Genomic DNA, 25,354 nt, shown 5'->3' with positions numbered 1-25,354 from the left:
AAAAATTCCAGAAGGTTAGTTAAGCATGACTTACCCTTAAGGAATCCATGCTGACTAGCCCTTATACTATTATTACTGACTAAGTGTTCTGCTATTTCTCCTTTTATGATGGACTCCAATATCTTCCCCACCACTGATGTCAGGCTAACCGGTCTATAATTTTCCGTTTTCTCCCTCCCTCCTTTCTTAAAAAGCGGCACCACATCAGCCACTCTCCAATCCTCAGGGACCTCCCCGGAATCTATGGAACTTTGGAAAATGTCGACCAGTGCCTCCACAATTTCCATAGCCACCTCTTTAAGCACCCTAGGATGCAGCCCATCAGGCCCTGGGGATTTATCAGCCCTCAGTCCCAACAATTTACTCATAACCTCCTGCTTCTGGATCCGGATATCCATTAGATCCCCTACCTCCCCAGTAAAGTTCCCCAAGTCTCTTGGTACCGCATGACCACTACCCCCTAACTGACTATAACCTATATCCTCCTTGGTGAAGACAGTTGCAAAGTATTTGTTAAATTCCTCTGCCATCTCCTTGTTTCCGGTAATAATTTCACCCTTGCCCATTTTCAAAGGGCCAATTTTAGACCGAACCAATTTCTTCCTCTTCACATACTTAAAAAAGCTTTTGCTATCCTCCGCAATATTATCTGCTAATTTCCTCTCGTACTTCATTTTCCCGTCTCTTATGGCTTTCTTAGTTACCCTCTGATGTTCTTTGAAGGTTTCCCAATCCTCTAATTTCCCACTCCACTTCGCTATCTTATAATTACTCCCTTTGGACTTGATAATGCACTTGATTTCCTTAGTTAGCCAGGGCTGCCATTTGCATCTCCTAGAGCCTTTCCTCCACTTTGGAATAAATTTGTCCTGAATCCTGTGAAAAATGTCCATAAAAACCTGCCATTTTTCCCCAGTTGTCCTCCCAGCTAGTGTATCTTCCCATTTTATTTTGGATAGCTCCTCCCTCATAGCTGCAAAATTCCCTTTATTTAACTGAAGTACAGATGCTTCCGACTTCCTTTCCATTTCCCTTTCTAATTGCAGCTTAAAAGTAACCATACCATGGTCACTATTCCCTAATGGCTCCCCTACATCAAGGTCACTTATTAAGTCTGCGTCGCTGCACAGCATCCAGTCCAGAATCGACTTTCCCCTGGTAGGTTCCTCCACTAGCTGTTCCAAGAAAGTATCTCGTAGACATTCTATAAACTCGCTCTCTTGTGTTCCTGCCCCCGTCTGATTATCCCAGTCCACCTTCATGTTGAAGTCCCCCATAACTACCGTATTGCTACCACTTTGACTTGCCACTCTTAATTCCTGATTTATACTACTACCGATATCTGAGCTACTTTTCGGAGGCCTGTAAATGACCCCCATTATATTCCTCTTGCCCTTGCAATTTCTTAATTCAATCCAAACAGACTCTACCTCACCTGTTTCAATGTCCTTCCTTTCAAACGCCTGAATCTCATTTCTTACCAACAGAGCTACCCCACCTCCTCTTCTTAACTTTCTGTCCTTTCTAAAGGACGTGTACCCTGGAACATTTATTTCCCAATCCTGCCCTTCCCGCAGCCATGTCTCCGTTATTCCGACAATGTCATAACCTCCCATTGCCATTTGCGCCTCAAGCTCATCCATTTTATTCCTTACACTCCTTGCATTCATACACAATACCTTGATGCCATACCTCCTTTCTCCCTCCACCTTGGTTCTTGGTGCATTCGTTCTTATTCTCCTATCACTTTTAGCTCCCTTATTCCTTATTGCTTCACCGTCTATCGGAACCACCCCTATATTCTCTCTCCTATGTACTTCCCTATCAGTCCTGTTCCCTTCCCCCTGCCAAATTAGTTTAAATCAGCTCCGATAGCTTTATTAAACCTAACTGCCAGTATATTGGCCCCCTTCGCATTCAGGTGTAAACTGCTCTATTTCCCAATTGTAGTCCTTCTTCATCTTAGGTACATAACTTATTATCTGCCCTCTGATGAACGCTTTCATTGCATCCCATAGTATAAATTTATCTTTCACTGATTCCTTATTTATTTCAAAGTACATTTTAATTTGGCGCTCAATTAATTCTCTAAAATCCTGTCTTTTAAGTAGCATGGAGTTTAATCTCCATCTATACATTCTCGGTGGGATGTCCTCCAGCTCTATTGCCAATAACAGGGGTGAGTGATCCAATAACAATCTAGCTTTATATTCCGTTTTCCTAACTCTCCCTTGAATGTGGGCTGATAACAGGAACAGGTCTATCCTTGAGTATGTTTTATACCTGAATAATATGAATATTCCTTTTCCTTTGGGTGTTGTTTCCTCCATATATCCAAAAGTTGCATTTCCTGCATCGATTTAATCATAAATTTGGTTACTTTGTTCTTTCTGTTAGTCTTTTTTCCAGTTTTATCCATGTTTGAGTCCAAATTAAGGTTAAAATCCCCTCCTATTAGTATATTCCCCTGCGTATCTGCGATCTTCAAAAAGATATCTTGCATAAATTTTTGATCTTCTTCATTAGGTGCGTATACATTGAGCAAATTCCAAAATTCTGAATATATCTGACACTTTATCATTACATACCTCCCTGCTGGGTCTAATATTTCCTCTTCTATTTTGATTGGTACATTTTTATTGATTAATATAGCTACTCCTCTGGCTTTTGAATTATATGATGCTGCCATTACATGCCCTATCCAATCCCTCTTTAATTTCTTGTGTTAATGTGTTTCTTGCACGAATGCTATATCAATTTTTTCTTTCTTCAGTAAATTAAATAGCTTCTTCCTTTTGATTTGGTTATGTATTCCGTTAACATTTAAAGTCATATAGTTCAACATGGCCATTTCATATTTTGTTTACCTTTCCTTTCCATTTCTTCATCACCATCTTCCCTTCTTATCCACTTCTGCTTTCTTTTTTCAAACACTCTGTAAGACAACACTTCTAAAACATAAAATATTTCCACTATTCCCACATCTAAAATTCCCTTAACCTCAATAGTCCCTCCCCTCTCTGAGTTGCCCTTTGTCCCTTGTCGGGCATACACATCTCCCCTCTCCATTTGGAGTGCGAACCCGTTCGCAAGCGTCAACTGATTTCGCAGTGACTGTTATTCTTCCCCACCCAGCCCCCCCAGAAAATATTTTAATCTTCACATATAACAAAGCTCACTCTCTTAATTTCCCCCTTACTTCCTTTCTCCCCTTTCTTTCCCTTCTTAGTTCTTACTTATACTTTATTCTTCTACTTTACATCTCTTCATCCCTTTGTCTGTTTTGTAGGCGTTCTGCAAATTCTCGTGCTTTCTCTGGGTCCGAGAACAGTTTGCTTTGCTGCCCCAGGATAACTATTTTAAGCACCGCTGGATATTTTAACATAAATTTATAACCTTTTTTCCATAGGGTCGATTTTGCTGTGTTAAACTCCTTCCTCTTCTTCAGGAGTTCAAAACTTATGTCTGGGTAGAAAAAAATTTTTTGACCTTTGTATTTCAGTGGTTTTTTTGTCTTCTCTTATTTTTTTTCATTGCCTTCTCCAGTATATTTTCTCTTGTCGTGTATCTCAGGAATTTTACTAGAATGGATCTTGGTTTTTGTTGTGGCTGTGGTTTATGGGCTAATGTTCTGTGTGCCCTTTCTATTTCCATTCCTTCCTGTAATTCTGGCATTCCTAGGACCCTGAGGATCCATTCTTTTATAAATTCTTTCATATTTTTGCCTTCTTCATCTTCCTTAAGGCCCACTATCTTTATATTGTTTCTTCTATTATAATTTTCCATTATATCTATCTTTTGAGCTAACAGCTCCTGTGTTTCTTTAACTTTTTTATCAGATTCTTCCAATTTATTTTTTAAGTCATCAACTTCCATTTCTATGGCTGTTTCTCGTTCTTCCACCTTGTCTACTCTTTTCCCTATTTCTGTCATGATCATCTCTAATCTAATCACTTTTTCTTCTATACCTTTTATTCTTCTTTTTATTTCACTGAATTCTCGTGTCAGCCATTCTTTTACTGTTTCCATATATTCTTGAAAAATTTTTTTATCCATGTATTGTCCCTTCCCTTCATCTTCCATTTCTCTGTGTAGAGTTTGATGTTCTCCCTCCTCTTCTTCTGAGTCCACTCCAGGATCTGTGTCCTTTACCTCTGTCTCTTCTGGTTTTCTTGTTGGGTTGTTTATTTTATTTTGTTGGGTATTTTTGTTTTTATTACTTTTATTAACGTTGTCTTGGTGTTGGTCTTCTTCCTCTGGGCTGGTCATCTGCTGTTTCTCTGATTTCCTTTTTTCACTCTCTTCCTTCTTGTTTCCATTATTTTCTGTGTTTTCCTGTTGGGAGCCTCGTTGTCGGGTCATTCTTTTCTGTTCAAGCTGTGGAGGTCCATTCCTCAGCTGGTCCCCCCTCCTGTCGGTGTTGTTTTTGTTGTGTGTATCGCGCATTTCTGTTTGGTTCCGTGAGCATCTTTGTAGTCCTGCGTTCGGGGTTTCCACTGACCTCAGGGAGCAGGTTTCTCTTTCCACAGAGGGCCTCCTTGTTGAAGGCAAGAACTCATCAGCAGCTTCCAGGGGTAATCCCAAAGAAATAGAGACCAATTCAAGCAGGGAAGTTGATATCTGAATCACACTCACACCCATTAGACTTATTCCAATATTGCTTCACTAGGGTGTGTACACGTGTGTCAGCGTGAATAGTCGGCCACTGGTATCGGAGTCCAACTTGGGCCCATTGTGAACGTCTATATAATTGTTTATTAATATAGTGATTGAGTATCATTTGACATTTTCCACTGTTTGTCTCCTGTGTATTCATTAAAGTTACCTGTGATTGAAACATTTGTGTCCAGACGCATCTGTCTGTGAACCCACCAAACCTAATACTCTTTCAAACTAAATGCTCCTATACCTCTTTCATGAAGGTAGCAGTGAGAACAGAGAGTGTTCTGGGTGGTATCGATCCTTGATGATTGTTGCTGCTCTTTAATGGTAGCGTTCCCTGTAGATGATGGTGAGGAGGCTTTTGCCTGTGATGTCCCGGGCTGTGTCCACTACTTTTTGGGGGGGTTTTACAGTCAGGGATATTGGTGTCTCCATACTATACTATACCATGATCCAGCCGGTCAGAACGCTTTCCACCACACATCTGTGGAAATTTACCAGGGTTTCGGATGTCATAGCAAGCTCCTGAGGATGTAGAGGTGCTGACATGCTTTCTTCATGATGCCATTAGTGTGTTGGGTCCCAGAAAGATCCTCTGAGATAGTGACCCCCGAGAAGTTAAATTTGCTCACCCTCTCCACCTCTGGTTCCCTAATGATCTCTGAATCATACACCACTGGTTTTCTCTTCCTGAAGTCAACAATTAGCTCTTTGGTTTTGGTGACATTGAGTGTGAGGTTGTTATTGGTGCATCATTCAGATGTTTTCGGTCTCCATCCTGTATGCTGATTCGTCATCCCTTTTTATACAAACCACTACTGTGGTATCAACAGCAAATTTGTAGATGATGGTGTTCTCGTACCGAGCCACACAGTCATAGGTGCAGAGCAAAAAGAGCAGGGAGCCAAGAACGCAGCCCCATGGGTCTCCAGTACTGATGGAGATTGTGGAGGAGATGTTCTTACCAATCCTCACTGATTGTGAATTAGCATAAAAGATAAACACTCACTGCACTATAAACATGCAGGCTTGGAACAAGATGATTATTTGAGTATTTAAGTTGATTCTCCCAAGACAACACATAGAAACTCAAGCCAATGCAGGAACTTTGTTGAGGATTATGCATTAACTCTAATTTACAGCTCGACTAGTTTCTCCTCCAATCCTGCCTGATGCCCCATCAGCCTTTCATCCTGTACTTAGTGGACAAATATTGTTTTCTCTGTTAAAGGGTCTCACCTCACCCAGCTCTGTCAATTGCTTCTTTTCTGCTCTGAAACCTTGGCTCTCTTTTATTTCAAGTTCATCACCATCTGACTGTACATCTACAACCTGAAGAAACAGCGATCCTCCAGACCATTGTGCACACACTACCCCACTCACAGCTCTGTTCTCGATGCCTTGACTCTGAGCTCTTGAATTAACCCCTCTCCCTTTCAAAAGAAACCTTTTAAAACCAAACCTTCACCAAATTTTCAGTCATCTCTCCTAATATCCCTTTATGAAGGCTTACTGGCCCTTAGAGCATATGCTAAAGTTGGTGTATAAATATTAATTATTAATTACTGCTGTGACTACAATTGCAAATGAAACCATTTGAAAGTCATTTGGTTCAGGTAACACATGACTTGATATGTGATTGAAAAACACTTTAAAAGAATATTAACTTTTCCCTTTGTTATCTCGACTAAAGGGAAATTGGGAGTGAGAGATCTTAACTGTAAGAGATAAAACACATGACATCCTTATCAGGCATCTGATGCTTAGAGATAAATAATATCTATCCATTATGTGAAAAGGTTCAATCATTTTAAACCACCATTTGGGAAGCTTTCCAATTGGATTTGATAATATAGTTTCAAGCGCTGAAACAACTTCATGATATTGTTGCATTTTATTACCTGTACCTTTATTTTATATTTGGGCAGTATCACTTTCCTGGCATTAGGGGTCAAAAGTCACATTGCAGGAGAACGCTGAGCCTATCCCCACTAATTTAAAGATTGCTCTCGTTTTCTCATTCCAGTCAACACTTACCATGAAACTGAGCAGACCAACTGCACAGCTACACGGATCCTATTGAGCATTGATCAAAGCCAAACTGGATCACTTTGAATAGGAAAGGTGAGTTCATATATTTAGACTTAAATACTTTATTTTATACATCAAGATAACTCATTTTCCGTCGATACTTTTCCAGGTCTGGCTTTGCTGAAAATGTTCTGGTCAGAGATATTGATCAGAAACATTGTGCAGCTTTCCTCTGTTCTATAGGTGTCCCCTAATCTTCTGAGTACAGTATCAGTATCAGATATTCAAGCAAGTGGCAAAAATAATAAAGGAAATTTTTTGTTTAAATTAAATAAATAATAAGATAACAGGTTAAAAAATCTAAAATTGTAAAAGTAAATGGTCTCTGAGGTAACATGGTGAAGATGGGAGCAGATATTCAGCCAGCGGAGGGAGTGCCTCTACATCCTCAGGAGCTTGCTATGACATCCGAAACCCTGGCTTTGCTCGTAGCAGCTGTTTGTGTGAAACACCCAGATGAACAGCTGGTTGATGCCGCTCGCTGTTGGGATAACTCTCTTAAAGAGTCTCCCTGGTTAGAGGCTTTATCTGTAAACTTTGGGGGGGGGGGGGAGGGGGTAATTACTTATAATGTAATTATTTGCCTTTTGGGTGGAATAAGAGGAACCTGCGGATATCGCGATAGTTAAATGTTTTCAAAGAATGTGACTGAGAATAAAGTAAAATACATTAAAGTTTGTTCAGTGTGTGTAAAAAAAAATTGTGGCCTCCGTCGGTCATGATCGCCCATGAGTATTGCACCTCTGGTAGCCACTGGTTTGTTGAGCAGTGTTGACTGTGGCTATTGAGGCCGATCTTAGAACAACAGGCTCTGCCACAGTTGCTGCTTGTGCAGGGCATTGTTGAATTGTCCACTGTGCTCTCCACTCCTCAAAATGACTCAAGATCACTGTCTCGCCTTGCTCTAGGTTTTGATGAAGAGTACCTCGCCATTTGTTCCCATCAGTGTGATATTTTTGTATTTTAAACGGTTTATTCTTAAAGCAAGTGCATTAGGCATTGTAAGAATCAGTCTCAAGCAACCAGAAAATACACTTAGCTGGCATCTACCAATCCCCACAGGTGTCAGATACCAGGGGTTTACTGCGTTTCCATTTCAGATTTGTGGTGCCTGCCATTTCTGCATTGTGATCTAGATAGAGGTTAATTTATTTCCCTTTTGGGACATGACAGGCAGCATCGTTCCCAAGTTTTCTTTTCCCATCAATTTTAATCATCCAAAAACATTTTCACAGTAATAAACCTCTGCCACAATTATTTTGGCTCTAGTGTTTCCAGCACCAAAGGCCGTCTTCCCCACTCTCTTTCTTTCATGTACACACAGCAAATCCTTACGCTGGACAAAAGAAATCTGACTGCAGATACAGCATCAGTATTGTAAGAGAGGAGCGACCAGACCCAGGTCATGGACATGAGTCACTAGGCCCTTTCAAACTGCAGTGTAAAATGGGGTTAACCAGGAAATTTGCCCGGTTAGCACCCCAGTTACGCGGCAGTTAGAAAGGGTCTGACCTGGTCAACCCTGTCAGAATCCAACTGGATCCCTGACCTACCTCAGAGGTAGTCAGGGAACCCAGTTAAACTTACCTAGGTCGCGCCCACAGGCGATTTGAAAACAAGAATGGCCAACCCGCTTATTCCAGTGACATCAGTGCTGATAGGTGTGCGTCACCAGGCAGCCAGCATCCGAACATCCGGCAGTACTTCCAGTGTGTACGTGATGCGTTATTGCATGGGAGGGGACCCCCTTAAATCGCTGGGTTGGCGATTTAATGGATCGATCCCCTGCAATTTAAAAGGTAATCGTACCCAGGTCGCAGGAGGGCTACCCAGGGGCTGCAGTTTAGAAGGGGCTAGTGGTGGGTGCCATGAGATCCCCAGAAAGGTTTCAGAAAGGGAGGAAAAGCTGCTCAAACTATTCCCAGCCTAAATCAGGCTTAGGGTTGCAGCTTCCCTAACCAGGGAGTGAGAGGACGCAATGAAGCACAGAGACCTGCCCCCATCCCCCACTATCAGGGGACTAGCAGAAGAAGGACAGCAACTGTTTCTCAACAGGAACTACAGAATCACACAAACATTAATAGGTATCATCACATATTTTTAAAGTATAAATAGAGCTTATAAAAAAAAACTCCATGAATATTGAGTGAATAATGAGCACTGGAGCATTCATACAGAAATTATCAATGTTTCCAATCAGAACCATGTATCCTTCCTACCTTAGTCTCCATAAAGCATCCCAACATTAAATAAATGCTGTCCGACATGCTCAGTCCCTCCATCTTCTCATTGCCTATGAAATTCCACACTTCAAATGATTTTCTTTTACCAGTTGAGGCTGTTAATTAAAAACTAATATGACTTTTCCACAATTTTGTCTGTCTGGTCTGCAACTTAGTTGAAATTATTTTAAGTGCATCTATTTATATGACCTTTCCTCCCATTGTGAAGCGATGTGAATGAAATAATATAAATTTGCTGATCTGAGTTGGATCCTGCCTGTGATTTAACATTATGGGATAATTTTTTATGGGGGGGGGAGGTATGCCCTCTGAATGCATGCCACTCTGTGCACACACATGGCAACTTCTACCTCCTTTCCTCCACTGTCCCACCAATTGCTCTATCCATGGCCTCCAAAGTCTAGACATACAACACGGTAACAGGCCCTTCCAGCCCACAAGCTCGTGCTGCCCAATTATTCCCAATTGACCTACAACCCCCCGTACATTTTGAAGGGTGGGAGCACTCAGAGGAAATACATGCAGACACGGGGAGAACGTACAAACTCCTTACAGATAGCACCAGATTTGTAACAGCGCTACGCTAACCACTACACTCATCATGCCGCCCCCAACATCAGCAGCCCCTTGTATGCCAAAACTCTCAGATCTATCTCAACACCAGCTCTCTTGACCGTCCCCTGCATTGAAATTGCCAGGAGGCATTTTGGAAATACAGGATAGAATGAACAGAGAATATAACACAAAGCCATTTTCAAACTTCTATCCATCATAATTTCCACTCAGATCCGCAATTTCTTTCTTTTCTATATATTTCCTGTACCACATTCTTGTTTGCTACCAGCTGAATCTTAAACAGTTGGTGGTAAAGCAAGGTTATTGTCTCTTTGAGCCATAGTCCCTCCAACCAATGACGTACTCTGAATGCAAGCTCTGTAATCTATGAAAATATTCTGCTACTTACAAAGTGAAAGACCTCATATTTTCCCATCAATTCACTGTTACTATGTCTTCAGCTCCATGATGTCAGTGCATCCTCCTGATAGTTCACCTTACCTCTCCATTCAGAGAGCTACCCCCAACACCCCAACTTTTTTTCCTTAACTCCCCTCGTACACATACCCACCTCCCACTGTCCCTTCTTCTCTCCTCCTACCACCATTTTATTCAGGCTCCTGTCTGCTTCTGGCACATACCTCAATGAAGGCTCAGGCATTAGTTGTATCCCTTTGCTTCCTATAAAAACTGCATGATCTGCTGTGTTTCTCCAGCACTCTTCTCTATTGCATTGCAATCCCAGCATCTGCAGACTCCTATTTAACTTAAATACATATTGACACCCAGCTTTTTAATTACCTCACTTTTTATAGCCTCCAAGGTAGAAAATTGCCCATCTATTTCAAATTCTGTGCAAAAAATAGATCAGATTGTGTTGTAAAAGGTGAAAGATTGTACCATACTGTTGTGCAGGGGGACTTGGGAGTACTTGTGCAAATGGAATGGGGTCCTTCATTGCTAGAATGATTGAATTTAAGAGCAGGGAAGTTCTGATGCAATTGTACAGGATACTGGTGAGGTCGCAGCTGCAGGGCTGCCTGCATTTCTGGTCTCCTTCCTTTATTAAAACAAAATATTATTTATTAATGATAATAAATCATACAATAAAAGTACAAACCAATACATAATATTTTATCCCATATAATCCCCCACCCCCACCCCCCCCCCAAATTACCCCAAAAGAAAGAATGACAGAGGAAATCAAATAACATAACACCCTTCAATTATTTGCCATGGTTTGGGATAACGCCATCAATGTGCAGAAAAAATATAATCATTGGACTGCATGTATTCCAGAAACAGGCTCCAAGTTTTAACAAAAAAGGAGTAATTATCATGTAAATTGTATGTTATCTTTTCCAATGGAATACAAGATCTCATTTCCACATGCCATCTTTGAATACTCAAACTGGTCTAATTTTTCCAAGTAATTGCCAGACATTTTCTCGCCACAGCTAAACCCAACCTCAAAAGAGCAATTTGAAATTTATCTCATTTTAGCTCCAAACTCAATTTCTTAATGTAACCCAATAAAAATACCATAGGATCAAGTAAAATTTTAAATTTAAACATAACTTCCAAGAATTTCCTAATTTTACTCCAAAATCTGGTCTCCTTACTCAAGAAAGGAGATACTGGCTTTGGAGGAGGAGGCTCATCAGGATCATTCTAGAGCTCTCCTATAAGGAGAGATTGCTGCCTGGGACAATAGCCGCTGGAATTGAGAAGGATGAGAGGGGATCGTATAGAAGCGTCTAATTATGAAAGGGACAGTTAAGAGAGAGACAAGAAAGTTCTTTTCTATAGTAGCTGAGACTAGAACTATGGGTCAGGAGGATCTGATTTTCCCAGAAGGTATAGAATCTGTGGAATCTTCTGCCCAAGGAAGTAGAGGTGGCCTCGTTAGATTTAAGGTTACACTTTGACAGGTTTTTGCATAGTTGAGGAATTAAGGATTGGGAGTGGGGTGGTGGGGAAGGGCACACAGCTGGAACTGAATCCACAGCCAGATGAGTCATGATCTTAATAAAAAGCAAGGAAGACTTGCTAAATCAGATTGGCCTATTTTCCTGATCTTATTTCTTATTGTTTGACCTTTTGTGTGGCAAAAACTTCACATCTACAAATTTCTATTTATGACTGAAATAAGTACTGCAACAGATATGTCAAACACGATTTCCTTTTCATAAATTCTTGTTGGCTCTACCCAGTCCTATAACTCTCAGGGCCTTATTCCCACTTCCTTTAGAATAGTTTTCAACATTTTCCCCTGCTTCTAATACACACTATCTAGTCTATAATTCCTTGTTGTTTCCCTCTCTTTTTTCTTATATAATGGAATTACATTTGCTATCTTCTGATCTGCAGGAACGGTTTGATTATCTGTGGAGTTTTGAAATAAAGCAATCAGGCCATCCATGATCTCCACTGCCACCTCTTTCAAAACCCTGGGATCCCAATCATCAGGTCCAGGGGATTTATGTGTCTTTGACATCATTAATATCTCCAATACTTTTTAATGCTAATGTCTCTCTTCAGTTTTTGCTTTTTGCTTTTTTCCATGTTGACAAACACATATTTGTTTAATTTTGCAGACATTTCCTTGATCGCCAACATACTCTTGATTCAGCCTGCAAGTGACCCTTATCAAAGCTTTCTCTTCTAGAAATACCTGTATCTCCAGTCTTATTGCTATCTTGAAGGTAGGTCAAATGGTAATTCAGAGATTACTACCTCTTTTTCTATTGCTTCATTATCACTCGTACTGCTTTGACAGATAGTTGCATCTTTGCCATTGAGTCCAACAGAGACTAGTGAACTGAATCTTTTCCTTCCCATTCCAAGTGCCTCTCCAGCCTCATGGTGACGTCCTCACTGCTGGCTCCAGGACTCGTACAAAGAATGGTAAAAATACAATGCTGGAGGAACTCAGCAGGTCAAACAGTGTCCTTTATATAGCAAAGATGTTTTTAAAAATACATAACCACAGTTTTAGGCCTGAGCACTTCATCAAGGTATGGAAAAGTGTCAGGAGGTGTCCAAATAAAAGATCGCTAAGGCAGAAGGTAATAAGTGGAGAAGGGAGGGAGGGCCCAGCAGCAAGCAGGGAAGGCTGGGTGAATAGAGAGGGAAGGGAAGAGAGGGGGGAAGGGGAGCAGGTTAGCAGAAACCAGAAATCAATGTTAATGCCACTTGGCTGGAGAGTGCTCAGATGGACAATCAGGTGTTGTTCTTCCAATTTATGGATGGTCTTGGTGGATAGTGCATGAGGCCATGAACAATATGAGAGTGTGGCACAAAAGTGAAATGGTTGGCCACTAGATTTCTGTAATTGGTATGGACAGAATGAAGGTGCTCAGCGAAGCAATCTCCCAGTCTGTGCCAGGTCTCTCAAATGTAGAGAAGGCCACAAAGGGAGCACTGGATGCAGTAAATCAATCCTGCCGAGACACAAATGAAGTGTTGCTTCTCTTGAAAGACCTGTTTGGGGCCCCTAGACTCGGTGAGGGAAGAGATCTGGGCATGCGTGGCACTTCCTGCAGTCTCCTGGTGCCGGGAGAGGTGAGGTGAGGAGGGATGAGTGCACAAGGGAGCCATGGAGGGACCAATCCCTATGGAAGGCAGAGGAAAGTAGAGAGGAAGATGTGTCTGGAAGTGGTATCCTATTGTGTGTTGGAAATTCCAGAGGATAATGTGTTGGATGCGGAGGCTGGTGGGGTGGTTGGTGAAGGCAAGGGGAATCCTATGTTTGTTGCATCTCAGGGCAGAGGGAGCCAGAGCAGGAGATGGAGATGCGGGTGAGGGCTGAGTTGATAGTGGTGAGGAGAAGCCATGTTTGTGGAAGAAGGCAGACATTTCGGAAGATCTGAACTGAAAGATCTCATCTTGGGAACAGATGCGGTGGAGACAGAGATTGAAAGAAAGAAATAGAATCCTTGCAGGGGACAGGGTGTGAAGAAGTGTAGTCAAAGTAGTTGTGGGAGTTAGAGAGTTTGTAATATGTTAGTGGAAAGCTTGTCTCCCGAGATAGAGATCCAGAAAGGGAAGAGTTGTTGGAGATGGACCAGGTGAGTTTGAGATCAGGATGGAAGTTGGTTGCAAAGTGGATGAAGTTGACAAGCTAATCACAGGTACATGAGGCAGCCCCAACATCATCAACAATAAAATGGAGGAAGATTTGAGGGGGTTTGCCTGTGTAGGCTTGTAGCTTGGATTGCTCCACAAAGCTGACAAACAGCCAGGCCCCAGCTGGGGGCCATGTTATGGAAGCAGCAGGGAAATGTCTACAATAGCACATGCATGGGATTATGAAAGTGCTAAAGAGTCTTTTTTTTTACTTTCAGCAAATGGTAAATGGATTTGGATATGGAGATGATCTTGACATTCTTAAGTGGCACTCAACCTCCTGTTTCCTCTCTCGTCAGAAACAGCCTGGCTTCATTATTTGCCTTTCGACTCTTCACAATTATTGTCACCGCAGAAACTGTTTGGAGAAATGACTTGCAGGATTTGTTTTGTAATTCCACCCACACTGGCTGTAGGCATCAATGTTATAACAACTTTTCAACTCTGTCGCCCTTCACCTTGTTCACACTACAAACCATATTCATTACCACACTGTTATTTATAGTCAAATTCCTACAAAGACAGGCTTGGGGCAGGATAGCCAATGGCATCTTTAATATGTTTTCCAGAATACTCATTGAAGGATTTTTTCTCCTTCTGTGGCACTTAATCCACCCTGGTTTATTAAGACAATCTGCCTTTAAATGTAATACATATCCATGTGAGGAGACAGTGATCTGCAATATGCGTGGAAATAGAGAGAAAAATATCTTTTCAGTTATCATGTATCTCTGTTCCTTTGCTTGTATAGTTATATGTGCAAATGAAATTGTATTTTCTATCTAAATTACAGGATTACTGAAATTTACATGTATTTAATCCAATGTCCAATTTAAATTTCACTTTCTGTAATAAGCACTTTTCAAGTCAAGTTTATTGTCATCTGGTTGTACAACTCGAGGAAAGGGAGAGTGTTGTTAGAGATAAACCAAGTGAACACCAGCCTACACAGGCAAGGCCCCTCAACTCTTCCTCTGCTTCATCGATGTCTACTTTGGTGCTGCCTCATGTATGCATGAGCTCATTAACTTCATCCACTTTGCTGCCAACTTCCACCCCAACCTCAAATTCACTTGGTCCATCTCGAGCAACTCTCTCCCTTTCCTCAATCTCTGTCTCCATCCTCGGTGACAAACTCTTGACAGACATCCTCCACAAACCCACTGACTCACACAGCTACCTCAACTACACCTCTTCCCACCCTGTCCTCTGAAAGGATTCCATTCCCTCAATTCCTCCGTCTCCATCGTATCTGGAACCAGGATGAGGACTTCCATTCCAGATCAGAGATCTCCTCCGTCAACCAACGTAGCATTCTCTCCACCACCAACTCAGCACTTATCCACATATCCTCCATTACCTGCACATCTGCCCTGGCCCTCTCCGCCCCAAAGTACAAAAATGTGATTCCACGTCCTCACCTACCACCCCACCAGGTTCCGCATCCAACACACACCCCTCCACTGCTAACTACATGATCCCATCATTAAACACACATTTCTTCCCTCCACCTTCCGCAGAGACTGCTCCCTTGGTGACTCCCTTGCCCATTCCTCCTTCCCTACCAATTGACCCCATGGGACCTACCACTGTGATCACAGGACATGCTCCACTTGAATCCACATCTCCCTCAGCACCATTCTGGGCCCAAAACAGTCCTTCCAAGTGAAGTAACATTTCACTTGTGAATCTATAGGGGTCGTCTATTGCATTGGTGCTCCTACTGTGGTCTCCTCTATATTGCTTTGTTGAGCATCTCAGCTCTGTCCACTACAATAGCATGGATTTCCCAGTGGCCACCCATTTCAATTCTCCATCTCATTCCCTTGCTGACATGTCTGTCCATGGTCTCATGCACGGCCAGACCTCGTCTTCCAACTGGGCACCCTCCAACCAGACGGCATTAATATCAACTCCTCTGACTTAAAGAGCCAAAGTGGCCACTGCAACCTCATGTGCCATCACCTTGGAAAGATCTCAAATATATTTAATAATTTATCACCTTGATGTGTCTGTAATAATTATTCCACTCTGCTGTAATAAATTGAAGCTTCCTTTATTTTCAGAACTTTGCCTAAATGTTTTGGACCACATAATACTGTTCAGAGATGACAATACTAGGTGCTAGAGGGTTGGCAGAAAAATTTCCTGGAACAAACTGAGGAAAGTGGGAATAGAACTGGACAGTTGGGACTACTTTGACAAACCACTTGCTTTTCATAAAAATGTTTATCACCATGATATGTGGATTGTCTCTCTCCAGATACCACATAACCTATGATTTCTGTTGTCATTCATTTCTGCATTTCCTTACATTTTGAATGGTCGCCTTTCACGGTTTTATCCATGTCATTTCAGAATAATTTTCATCAAGCTGTTTCCCACCCAAATTGGAGGAACACCATTGTATTTCCATCTGGACACTCTCCAGCCAGATGGCCTATAAGTGCTGTTAAATTTGTTCACCTTCTTTCCAGTCTTAGCGTGAATACCTTGCCAGGTGTGGTGGTGGTGGAGGAGGTTGAAACATTTAAGAGACTCTTGGATAGGCAACATAGGGAGGATTTAGTCATTTTTTGGTAGGAATATATAGTTTGGCAGAGGTCCGAAGGGCCTGTACTATGCTTCAGTTTTCAAATTATTCCCTCTGCTCTAACTTGTACTTTCTTTCTCCATTTTGATTGCAATTATCAAACCTATCAACATTTCTGGTAATCTTATGCATTTGGCAGCTAAGATGATACCCAGGAGCTTATTTAGAAAACTAGAAATTATTGCATTGATTTAGAATACTGTTTTAGCATTTCAATTTTCAGTGTCAATGTCTAATTTACTTTGTAACCAGATCCTTTTTGTTTTGCAAAGCCTACGAAAAATCTACTATCAGATTTTCCTTAATTTCAAGGAGCAGGTTTGATTACTAGAACTTCTGACAGAAATATCTAGAACTGGTCATTTCAACATCAAGTTTAAAAATAGTAATTGTGCAAAATGAGATATTGATGGGGTGAATGTAGACAGGTTGGGTAAGGCTAGAACCACAAGACATAGGTAAAAGGTGAAATGTTTAATTTCATTCAGAGGGTTTTGAGAGTGTGGAATTAACTGGCATCTTACATGGTGAATGCAGACTCAATTTCAATGCAAGAAATTTGAATAGGTGCATGAATGAGAGATGTATGGAAGGTGATGGTTTGGCTGCAGGTCGATGCGACGAGATGGGCTGAATGGCATGTATCTGTGCTGGTTTCATTTTTCGGAGAAAGCAATTCGCAGCAGAGATGAGTATTCAGATATCTTCAAAGGCCAAGCATTTTAATGATCCAGTAGAATTGGTAGGAATGGGAAGTGATGCACAAGAACATGATAGGGTACTAATGAAGTTATTAGAATATTTTTTACCAAGGCATTATCAGTTCTTCACACAAATGCACAAAGAATCCTGCAACCCTTCCCATGGTAAACATTGTACAAATGCTCCAAAATTATTTATTTGCTGCATCCAAACAGGTGTTTTGTAAATAAAAATTACAAAACTAAAAACAATTGAACAATTAATAGAATTAAGTCAATGTCCAAAAAAGAATCATTTATTCTAATGCAAAATTCAGTAACCGGAATAATAGAATGCACAATTAATTTCGTGGGACGTCCATGACAATAAATTGATTCATCCAATCCTTTGACATAGGATGAACAGTCTAGTTACAAGGGGAGGTTCAAGTGCAAAATGCTGGAAACGGTTCTTGTCCTTCAACGTGTTGTTCTGGCTTCTGTGCCTTTTACCCGAAGGCAGCAGTAAGAGGTTGCATTAAGTGGGGGTCTTTCTTGAGAAGCACATCCCAAATGAATTCAATAGATGGGAGATCAGAGCCTGCAATGGACTTGGCGGTTTCTTCCCTTCTGGATTTCTGGACATTCAAAGTCCAAAACTAGGCTGTGGTGCAACCATTCAGTATATTTTCCCTACTTCATGCCTAATCTCCTCAGGAAAGAGGCCAATAAGGCAACGATGGTGGGCTCAAGCAGCATTTTTTTTTTAACTGTGACAATGTTGAACACTGAATCACAGCACTGAATGGGTGTGTCCTTATTGTAAAATCAGTACTTTTTAAAGTTTGCCGAAGAAGTGCTGATGTTGATTGCACATGTTATTGTAATGTTTACAGCACTATTTTTGAACTTCCAGTCAGTGCTGATTGTATTTATTGGCTGGCTTCCTGGCACAACAATAATAAAGTGAATCATTATCGTAAATATACAGGGTGGAACTTGAGTCGTACATCAGATTTCAACACTGGCAGCCTGTCTTCTCAACCCGGGGCGTCTTTCTCCACCTGACCCATTTTTCATGCATCATGCCCATACTCTCGTGTCTGCCGTGCATCAGGGGCCCGCCCTTTTTACGCTTTCTTTCCCTGTCCACATTCTCAATCCTAATGAAGGATCCCAGCCCAAAATGGCAACTATTCTTTATCCCCACTCATGCTGCACAACCAGCCAAGTTCCTCCAGATTATGTTTAGCTTCAGATTTCAACATCTGTCGTCTCCTGTCTCCCAAGATGTGATGGTATTCCCTGCAGGGAGGATTGAAGGAGTGCAGGAGCAGTCAGGCCAGCATGCAAATAATCCACACAATGGTTCCTGCTGTGTAATGAACTGAGGTGTCAAATAATGGAATTTTATCCATAGCTCAACTTTACAAATATTTTCAACATTTTCTTGCTACACATTATGGGTTCCTCTCAAGATTTGGTTGTTTGCTCCCAAAACACCCATACCTCAGTTCTATTGATTAAAGGATTATATAAATTAGCAATGTGGGATTGCTGAGGTAGAATACTTCATGACAAATTTTGAAAACCTTGCCACCAAATGTAGGATGTTTTCATACAATCTCACCAATTCTTCAATCAACCCACTTCAGATTCAAGCCAAATTCTGTACAACTGTTAAGTGCAGAAGAAATGGTGTGAAAAAATCAGAAATCCGTCCTGACTGGGCCAGTGAGAGGTTTCAGAACACAATAATCAAACTTTGAACTCAAAAGAGGATTTAAAAATAGAATAAATGCTCATCATACCCACAATCTTCACACAATCAAACAAAAATCTCCATTCTAATGCATATTTATTCTGGAAATGGAAAAGGTTATAGAAAAATAAAAGTCTCCAAGTCAAAATGATCTGGAATAAGTTTTATTTACACATTTCCATTACAACCACTACTTCAGAGGAATGAATCTGGAGGAGTGAGTGGCCCCAATACCAGGTCTGCCATGCTTGACAGGTTTGTAGGTGATGGAGAACTCACCAAGATAATGGCCAATCATTTCAGGCTGAAAGAGGGAAAAAAAAGAGCTATTAACTGAAAAAAAAATAGAATTAAACACATTAACTTTCTGCACAGCATTCAAACATGCAACTGGACTAACAATTCTCAGCAGTCAGATCAAACAATCAACAAGATGGCAATGAACAAACTGCGATTCAAAACCGTTATTCCAATAACTGGAATCATTGCCCAACCTTTCGAGAAAATAGCAGACATCATAACCTCCTTAAAACAGCTGTCATTTTTTAAAAAAATACACAAAATGATACAAACTTGATGTTTTGAATGAAGAGCAAATACAAATCATTCAAAAGGAAAATATGGTAAATCCACTTATGACAAATTAATGAAAAGTCAATCACCCAAAATATTAACTCTATTGACAATTTGGTATTTTATGACCTTAATGCAAAATAATCATTTAGAAAAATTAATGTACTCCTGCACAGTAGCGATTAGCACAGCCCAAATCACCATGGAATTTACAAAATGCCAAATATTCCAGTAAAGAATACAAGTGCTACAGAAACTCAGCAGGTCCTTCAGAGTTCTTTATGGCAGATACGTAACCGACATTTCATCAAGATATGAACAAAAGATAGGGGCACCTGAATAAAACAACAAGTGCTCAGGCCCATACCCAAGAGGTCATCGGTGGATATGGGTGGGAGGTGGGGAACAGGAAGCGATGGGATAGACAGGGGAGGGACCAGTTCAGTGTTCAGACAGAATATTGGGGTGTTCCTCTAATTTTCAGATGGCCTTGATTTGGCACTTGCATGCAGCCATGTTGAAGCCTTTACATGTCAATCATTAATGTAATATTCCAGTTATCTGTTTCAACTGAATCACAATATTCTGAAGCAGAAGGGCAACAGAATGGCTGGAGCAGCTGAAATTACTTTATGCCTTATTTGACACCACACTTAATCAATTAAAATATTAAGTGGGCAACACTAAAAGGCAACACTTCCTAATGGCTGCTCTTGCTACAAAGCAGCCCTTGAAACATTTATAATTTTGTAACAATAATAAATTTACCACAAAGTTAGTCAATTTACATGGCCTAAACAAATGCAACATCTGTTTTATAAACGTTCATCTTATCAGAATAGAACAAATCCAAGAATCGCCTCCTTTGTCATACGAAATAGTCCAGTATTTAATATAGAATCAACCAGTTTTCTGTTCAAAATTAGGATAAAGTGTACCTTGAAATTAGACCAATTTCCATGGAATTTAATTCTGCTTAAATTACACCCTTTTCTTGTTTCAACAAAATGATGGTAACTTGATAGTCCTATCAAGCCGGTCTTATCCTGAGCCAAGCATGTTTATTGGATAACATGACAAAAAGACCATAGTTGAATGGTCTATTACATTATTATTTTTAATCCCTTGTGGCATTGTCTCTCCAACATACCAAGAGAATTTTCTGGCATGGAACACAAGGAAAATAATGCTAAAATGGAAAATTCACAATACCTTGATTTCAACCTGGTTAAAGGTTTTGCCGTTGTACACACCAACCATGCTGCCAACCATTTCCGGAAGGATAACCATGTCACGAAGATGTGTCTTAACAACCTCTGGTTTTTCCATTGGTGGAGCTTCTTTTTTGGCTTTGCGTAACCTCTTCAGGAGGGACTGCTGCTTACGACGCAGACCTCTGTTCACACGCCTTCGCTGTCGAGCACAATACAACTGCATCAACTGTTCACTGAAAGCCAAATGTTGAATTATGTTATAGTTACACTAAACCGGAGATTTCTGGATATATTTAATTTTCATTATTTATATCACATCTCCTTCAAGTGAAAGGGGAAAGATTGAAGGGGGCAAATTTTTCCACTCAGCAGCTGGATGAGTATGTGGAGCAAACTGCCAAATGAAGTGGCAGAGATGGGCACAAATGGTATTTAAATGGCAACCTTTCATTTGATGAGTCTTCATTTTGTGCACAGAATGTATGTCTTAAGTTAAATTATCTAGTTTTTATCCTCATATGGATCCATTATGTGATAGGTGCAAAAAAATTTGAAACTTCAATGATTCATGTTTTGGGAGATTTTCCAAACTTTATCAATAATTCTTAAGACTAAATTAGAACCATGACCGTTGATTTTTTTTTAATCCAGAAGAGGATTTATCTGTGTCCTCAAACCAGAGCTTTTGTTTTGTTGAGAGCTGGACAAGCACTTATGATGAAGTGGGAAGATAATGTTTCACCCACTCACATTCGATGGTTACATATCATGTCTTATTTAATTTGGAAAAAAATAAAATCTAATATTAAAGATGCAAAATGTGAATTTGATAAGGTGTGGGGCATCACCTACGGCTCCTAGAACGCTTCCACCAGTGTTGTCTCCGCTCCATCCTCAACATTCATTGGAGCGACTTCATCCCTAACATCGAAGTACTCGAGATGGAGGAAAAACCCAACATCCAACCCCAACCCACCAATTTTCCCCTGCAACCGCGTCTGCCTGTCCCGCATCGGACTTGTCAGCCACAAACGAGCCTGCAGCTGATGTGGACATTTACCCCTCCATAAATCTTCGTCTGCGAAACCAAGCCAAAGACCCATTGATGGATTATTGTAATCTGAGGAATAGTGATGTGGATGCTCCAGGGATTCCCTCTGGTGTCTGGGGGACATTGTTCAATTCATATTTACCATATATACAAACAACCTTGTTTAGAGGGAGGGTGCAGATTAGTAGGAATATTTTTTTCCTTTTTATTAATACGACAGATAATTAAACTACAAATTACAGATCATATCACAGTACAATATAATCACATCAGAGAACATATCTTATATAAGGGAATTTTAAGCATATTATTTGTATTGAACATTATTTTTGGATATAGTACAAGCTATGATTTAATTGCTTAATTATATGATTTATAGAATTTGATGTCCTGAATGAAATAAGTTATGTAATAATTATCATTATGCTAATTTTCAATTGAAATATACATATATAATTTGATTTATCATTACTATATCTTGTGTAAAGGGTTTTTGTTAAACTTAATACATGTTTTTTAAAAATATATTTAGGGAGGAAGGTTTCAGCAGCTAAATTGGTGCCGGGCAGTACAGCTGGTGTAGTAATCCGTACATTGTTACGCAGGAAATATGGCGCTGTCTTGAAGGAGCATGTACAGTCTCCATGTGGGTCTCCTCTATTTCAAAGACATAATTGATCATGCAGGTGAATTTGGGCAGCTCATATTCATGGGCCAGATACCTCGCGAATGAGATTTAAAAAATATGGGCCAAAAGCATTTTGTGATCGGCATGGACAAATTGGATTCAAAAGATTTACTGTTATAACTGCAACAGGGGACCCTTTTATATGAAGCCAAAACCAGGACAAGATGGCAGCCGAACTACCCCACTTATTCACAGCTCTGAGATTGGTGCCGGGCAGTACAGCTGGTGTAGTAATCCATACATTTTTATGGCAGCAAATATGGCGCTGTCTTGAAGGAGCATGTACAGTCTCCATGTGGGTCTCCTCTATTTCAAAGACATAATTGATCATGCAGGTGAATTTGGGCAGCTCATATTCATGGGCCAGATACCTCGCGAATGAGATTTTAAAAATATGGGCCAAAAGCATTTTGTGATCGGCATGGACAAATTGGATTCAAAAGATTTACTATTATAACTGCAACAGGGGACCCTTTTATATGAAGCCAAAACCAGGACAAGATGGCAGCCGAACTACCCCACTTATTCACAGCTCTGAATGGTTGAAAGCTTTTTGATTTAGTCCAAAAAAAAATCAGATTAAACACCAACACGCAGAAGTTTTAAATAACCTCAGGGGGAAAAAAAGTGGCAAGAAAGCAGAATATTCACTCGTATAAAGGAACTACTATTAGAATGCAACTTACTAGGACATATCAAGAAGCTGATCCAGGTCCACACCTCTGTAGGTGAACTTCCTGAAGGTCCTTTTCTTCTTCTGTTCCACTTGTTCAGCCTAGGTAACCAAAAAAAAAATTCAGAAGTGAACAAATGCCTCTCTGGGGCACGTTTCCGTTTTGTGAATGAACAACTTACCTTTCGGCGCAGGAATTCACGACGTTGCATTAGAGGGGGGGGGGGGGGGGGGGAAACACCCCCAGCCCCATCTTTTCAAACTAGGGTGGCCCTTTCCAAAAAAGTGTGGGCATGGTCAGATACTCAAGAGTTTTTTAACATTTAAACGGTAGTGCAAAAAAAAACAACAAACGCAAAGACACTAGTACCCCATGGGCTCCTTTTGCAAAGGGCCACCCTATTTCAAACCCCCACCCCGGGCCGGCGAGCATCTTCACGCCGAGTTCCGACTGCCCCAGTCGTGGCCCGGCCCAACCCCATGCTCCGCCACCGTGGCTGCGGCAGCCTGAGGCCCACCCGGTCCTACCCTTTATATTTAAAAAAAATTAAGGCGTTGCTGTGACAGTTCTGAGCGTTCCCAACATTAAATACAATTCCGTGCCCCCCCCTCGGTGTTAATGCAGAGCAGGATGGAGACGGATTGCACCGAACGCTCGCCCAGCGCACCCACCATGGTCACCGGCTCTCGCTGGAAAGGACGGGCCTCACTTCCGGGGCGGCGAATATCGCGGGACTTCCGCTCTGCGAGGCGGGGAATTTGGAGCGCATGCGCAGGTAGCCTCCCCGTCCCATGCGGCTGCGGTCTCAGCGCTTTGGGTCGTGTCGCCAGCTTCTTGAAAGCAGATGCCGGCCCTGCCAAAGACCCCTTATCGTGGGCGGGGCAGTCATGAAAGTCACTGCAGGAGAAACCCAGCAGGTCCAACAGTGTCAGGGTCAGGGTTTATTGTCATGAAATTTGGTGTTTGGCAGCAGCATCAAAGTGCAAACATTCACCTTATAACCATCTTACAACAATAATATAATTAAAAATAACAGCACGGAAAGTGAGGCAGTGTCTTTGGTTCATCGATCATTCAGGAATCTGATGGCAGCGGAAAGGAAGCTGTCCTTGGGATGCTGAGTGCTCCTCTTCAGGCTCCTGAGTGAAGAGGGGGGTATCTTTGAGGATCGAGGCTGCTTTCTGATGACACCGCCTCTTGCAGACGTTCTCGATGGAGTTAAGTCTGGTGGCAGTGTTGTTGCAGGCTGAGTGAGCAACCTTCTGGAGTTTATTCTTGTCCTGAGAGTTGGCACCTCCACAAGTGATGCATCCAGCCAGAATGCTCTCCACGGTACACACCCGTAGAAGTTTGAGAGTTTTCAGTGACATACCTAATCTCAAAACACCTCAAAGAACAGCCACTGGCGGGCCTTCCTGATTGCAAAGTTCCAGGACGAATCCTCGGAGATGTTGAGACCCAGAAATTTGAAGTTCTTGACCGTCTCCACTTATGTGAAGTGGGTCATTTTTGCCTGACTCCCTTCTGAAGTCTCTCCATCAGTCTCTGAACCTCTGAATTGTAGCTGTTGCCTCCAGTTTCTAACCACAATGTAATCCATCTGTCAGTTTCATTCTCGGTCTCGGCTTCTTTTTCCTTCCAGCTTTCAAGTTGTAACTAAATGTTCTAATGTATCTCTTTGCATGATTGTGGATTCAGGAGGGGTCAGCAGTTAAGGGGTTACGATTTCAAGTTCCTGGGTGTCAATATCTCTTAAGATTTGTCCATAAGGCCAAAACATAAGAGCAGAAATGGGGCATTCAGGCCATCAAATCTTGCCATTTAATCTTGAGTTGATCAATTTTCTCCCACTCAGCCTTCTCCCCAAAACCTGGCTAATCAAGAATCTTGTCTTAAATACACCCAAAAAACTGGCCTCAATTGCCTGTGGCAACAATTCCACAAATTTCCCACCCTCTGGCTGAAGAAATTCCTATGCATCTCTGTTCGAAGCAAACACCCCTGAATCCTGAAATTGTGCCCTCTTGTCCCAGACTCTCCCACCATTTCCATATCTACCCAGTCCATGCCTTTCAACATTCAAAATGTGTCAGTGAGATTCCCCTCATTCTCTCAAATTCCAACAGGTATAGGCCAAGAACTGTCAAACACTCCTCGTATAATAACTATTAATTCCCATAATCATCCAAATGAACCTCCTTTGAACCCTCTCCACCATCAGCACATCTTTTCTTAAATGAGCCGAAAACTGCTCACGATACTCCAAGTGAGGTCTCATTAGTGCCCATAAACACTCATCACATCCCTGCTCTTATACTCTATTCCTCTTGAAATGAATGACAGCAACATCAATAGGCACACTGCTAGTGTCTTCCACCATGAAGACTGATGCAAAATACTTTAGTTCCTCTGATATCACCATGTCTTCCATAATGAATGC

The 25,354-nt window shown here is 41.3% G+C and overlaps 2 protein-coding genes and 1 non-coding gene across 3 annotated transcripts in view; 1 reads left to right on the top strand and 2 right to left on the bottom strand.

Annotated features, from left to right (window-relative positions):
• The window catches only part of LOC138758756 (gap junction beta-2 protein-like), a 110,534-nt gene extending 94,026 nt beyond the window's left edge, over positions 1-16,508 (top strand). The window contains exons 3-5 of the mRNA XM_069928103.1: positions 6,689-6,786; positions 12,149-12,256; positions 13,898-16,508. Coding sequence (XP_069784204.1) covers positions 13,908-14,465 — 558 coding nt within the window. The 5' untranslated portion in view covers positions 6,689-6,786; positions 12,149-12,256; positions 13,898-13,907 and the 3' untranslated portion in view covers positions 14,466-16,508. The remainder of the gene's footprint in view (positions 1-6,688; positions 6,787-12,148; positions 12,257-13,897) is intronic.
• Positions 16,509-18,862: 2,354 nt separating this feature from the next.
• Positions 18,863-23,140, bottom strand: rps15 (ribosomal protein S15). The gene is made up of 4 exons (XM_069928104.1): positions 23,096-23,140; positions 22,927-23,015; positions 20,500-20,734; positions 18,863-19,018 (listed from the first exon to the last, which is right to left on the bottom strand). The coding sequence occupies exons 1-4, from the start codon at positions 23,123-23,125 to the stop codon at positions 18,905-18,907; spliced, it is 468 nt and encodes a 155-aa protein (XP_069784205.1). The 5' UTR covers positions 23,126-23,140; the 3' UTR covers positions 18,863-18,904.
• Positions 19,847-19,980, bottom strand: LOC138759732 (small nucleolar RNA SNORA13). Its single transcript, XR_011355060.1, has one exon. It is a non-coding gene; the product is annotated as a small nucleolar RNA SNORA13 (small nucleolar RNA).
• Positions 23,141-25,354: the final 2,214 nt, after the last annotated feature.

The sequence above is a fragment of the Narcine bancroftii genome, chromosome 3 (genome assembly GCF_036971445.1).
Source record: "Narcine bancroftii isolate sNarBan1 chromosome 3, sNarBan1.hap1, whole genome shotgun sequence".
In the NCBI taxonomy this organism is placed as follows: domain Eukaryota; kingdom Metazoa; phylum Chordata; class Chondrichthyes; order Torpediniformes; family Narcinidae; genus Narcine; species Narcine bancroftii.
This window is presented reverse-complemented; position numbering and strand designations above follow the sequence as displayed.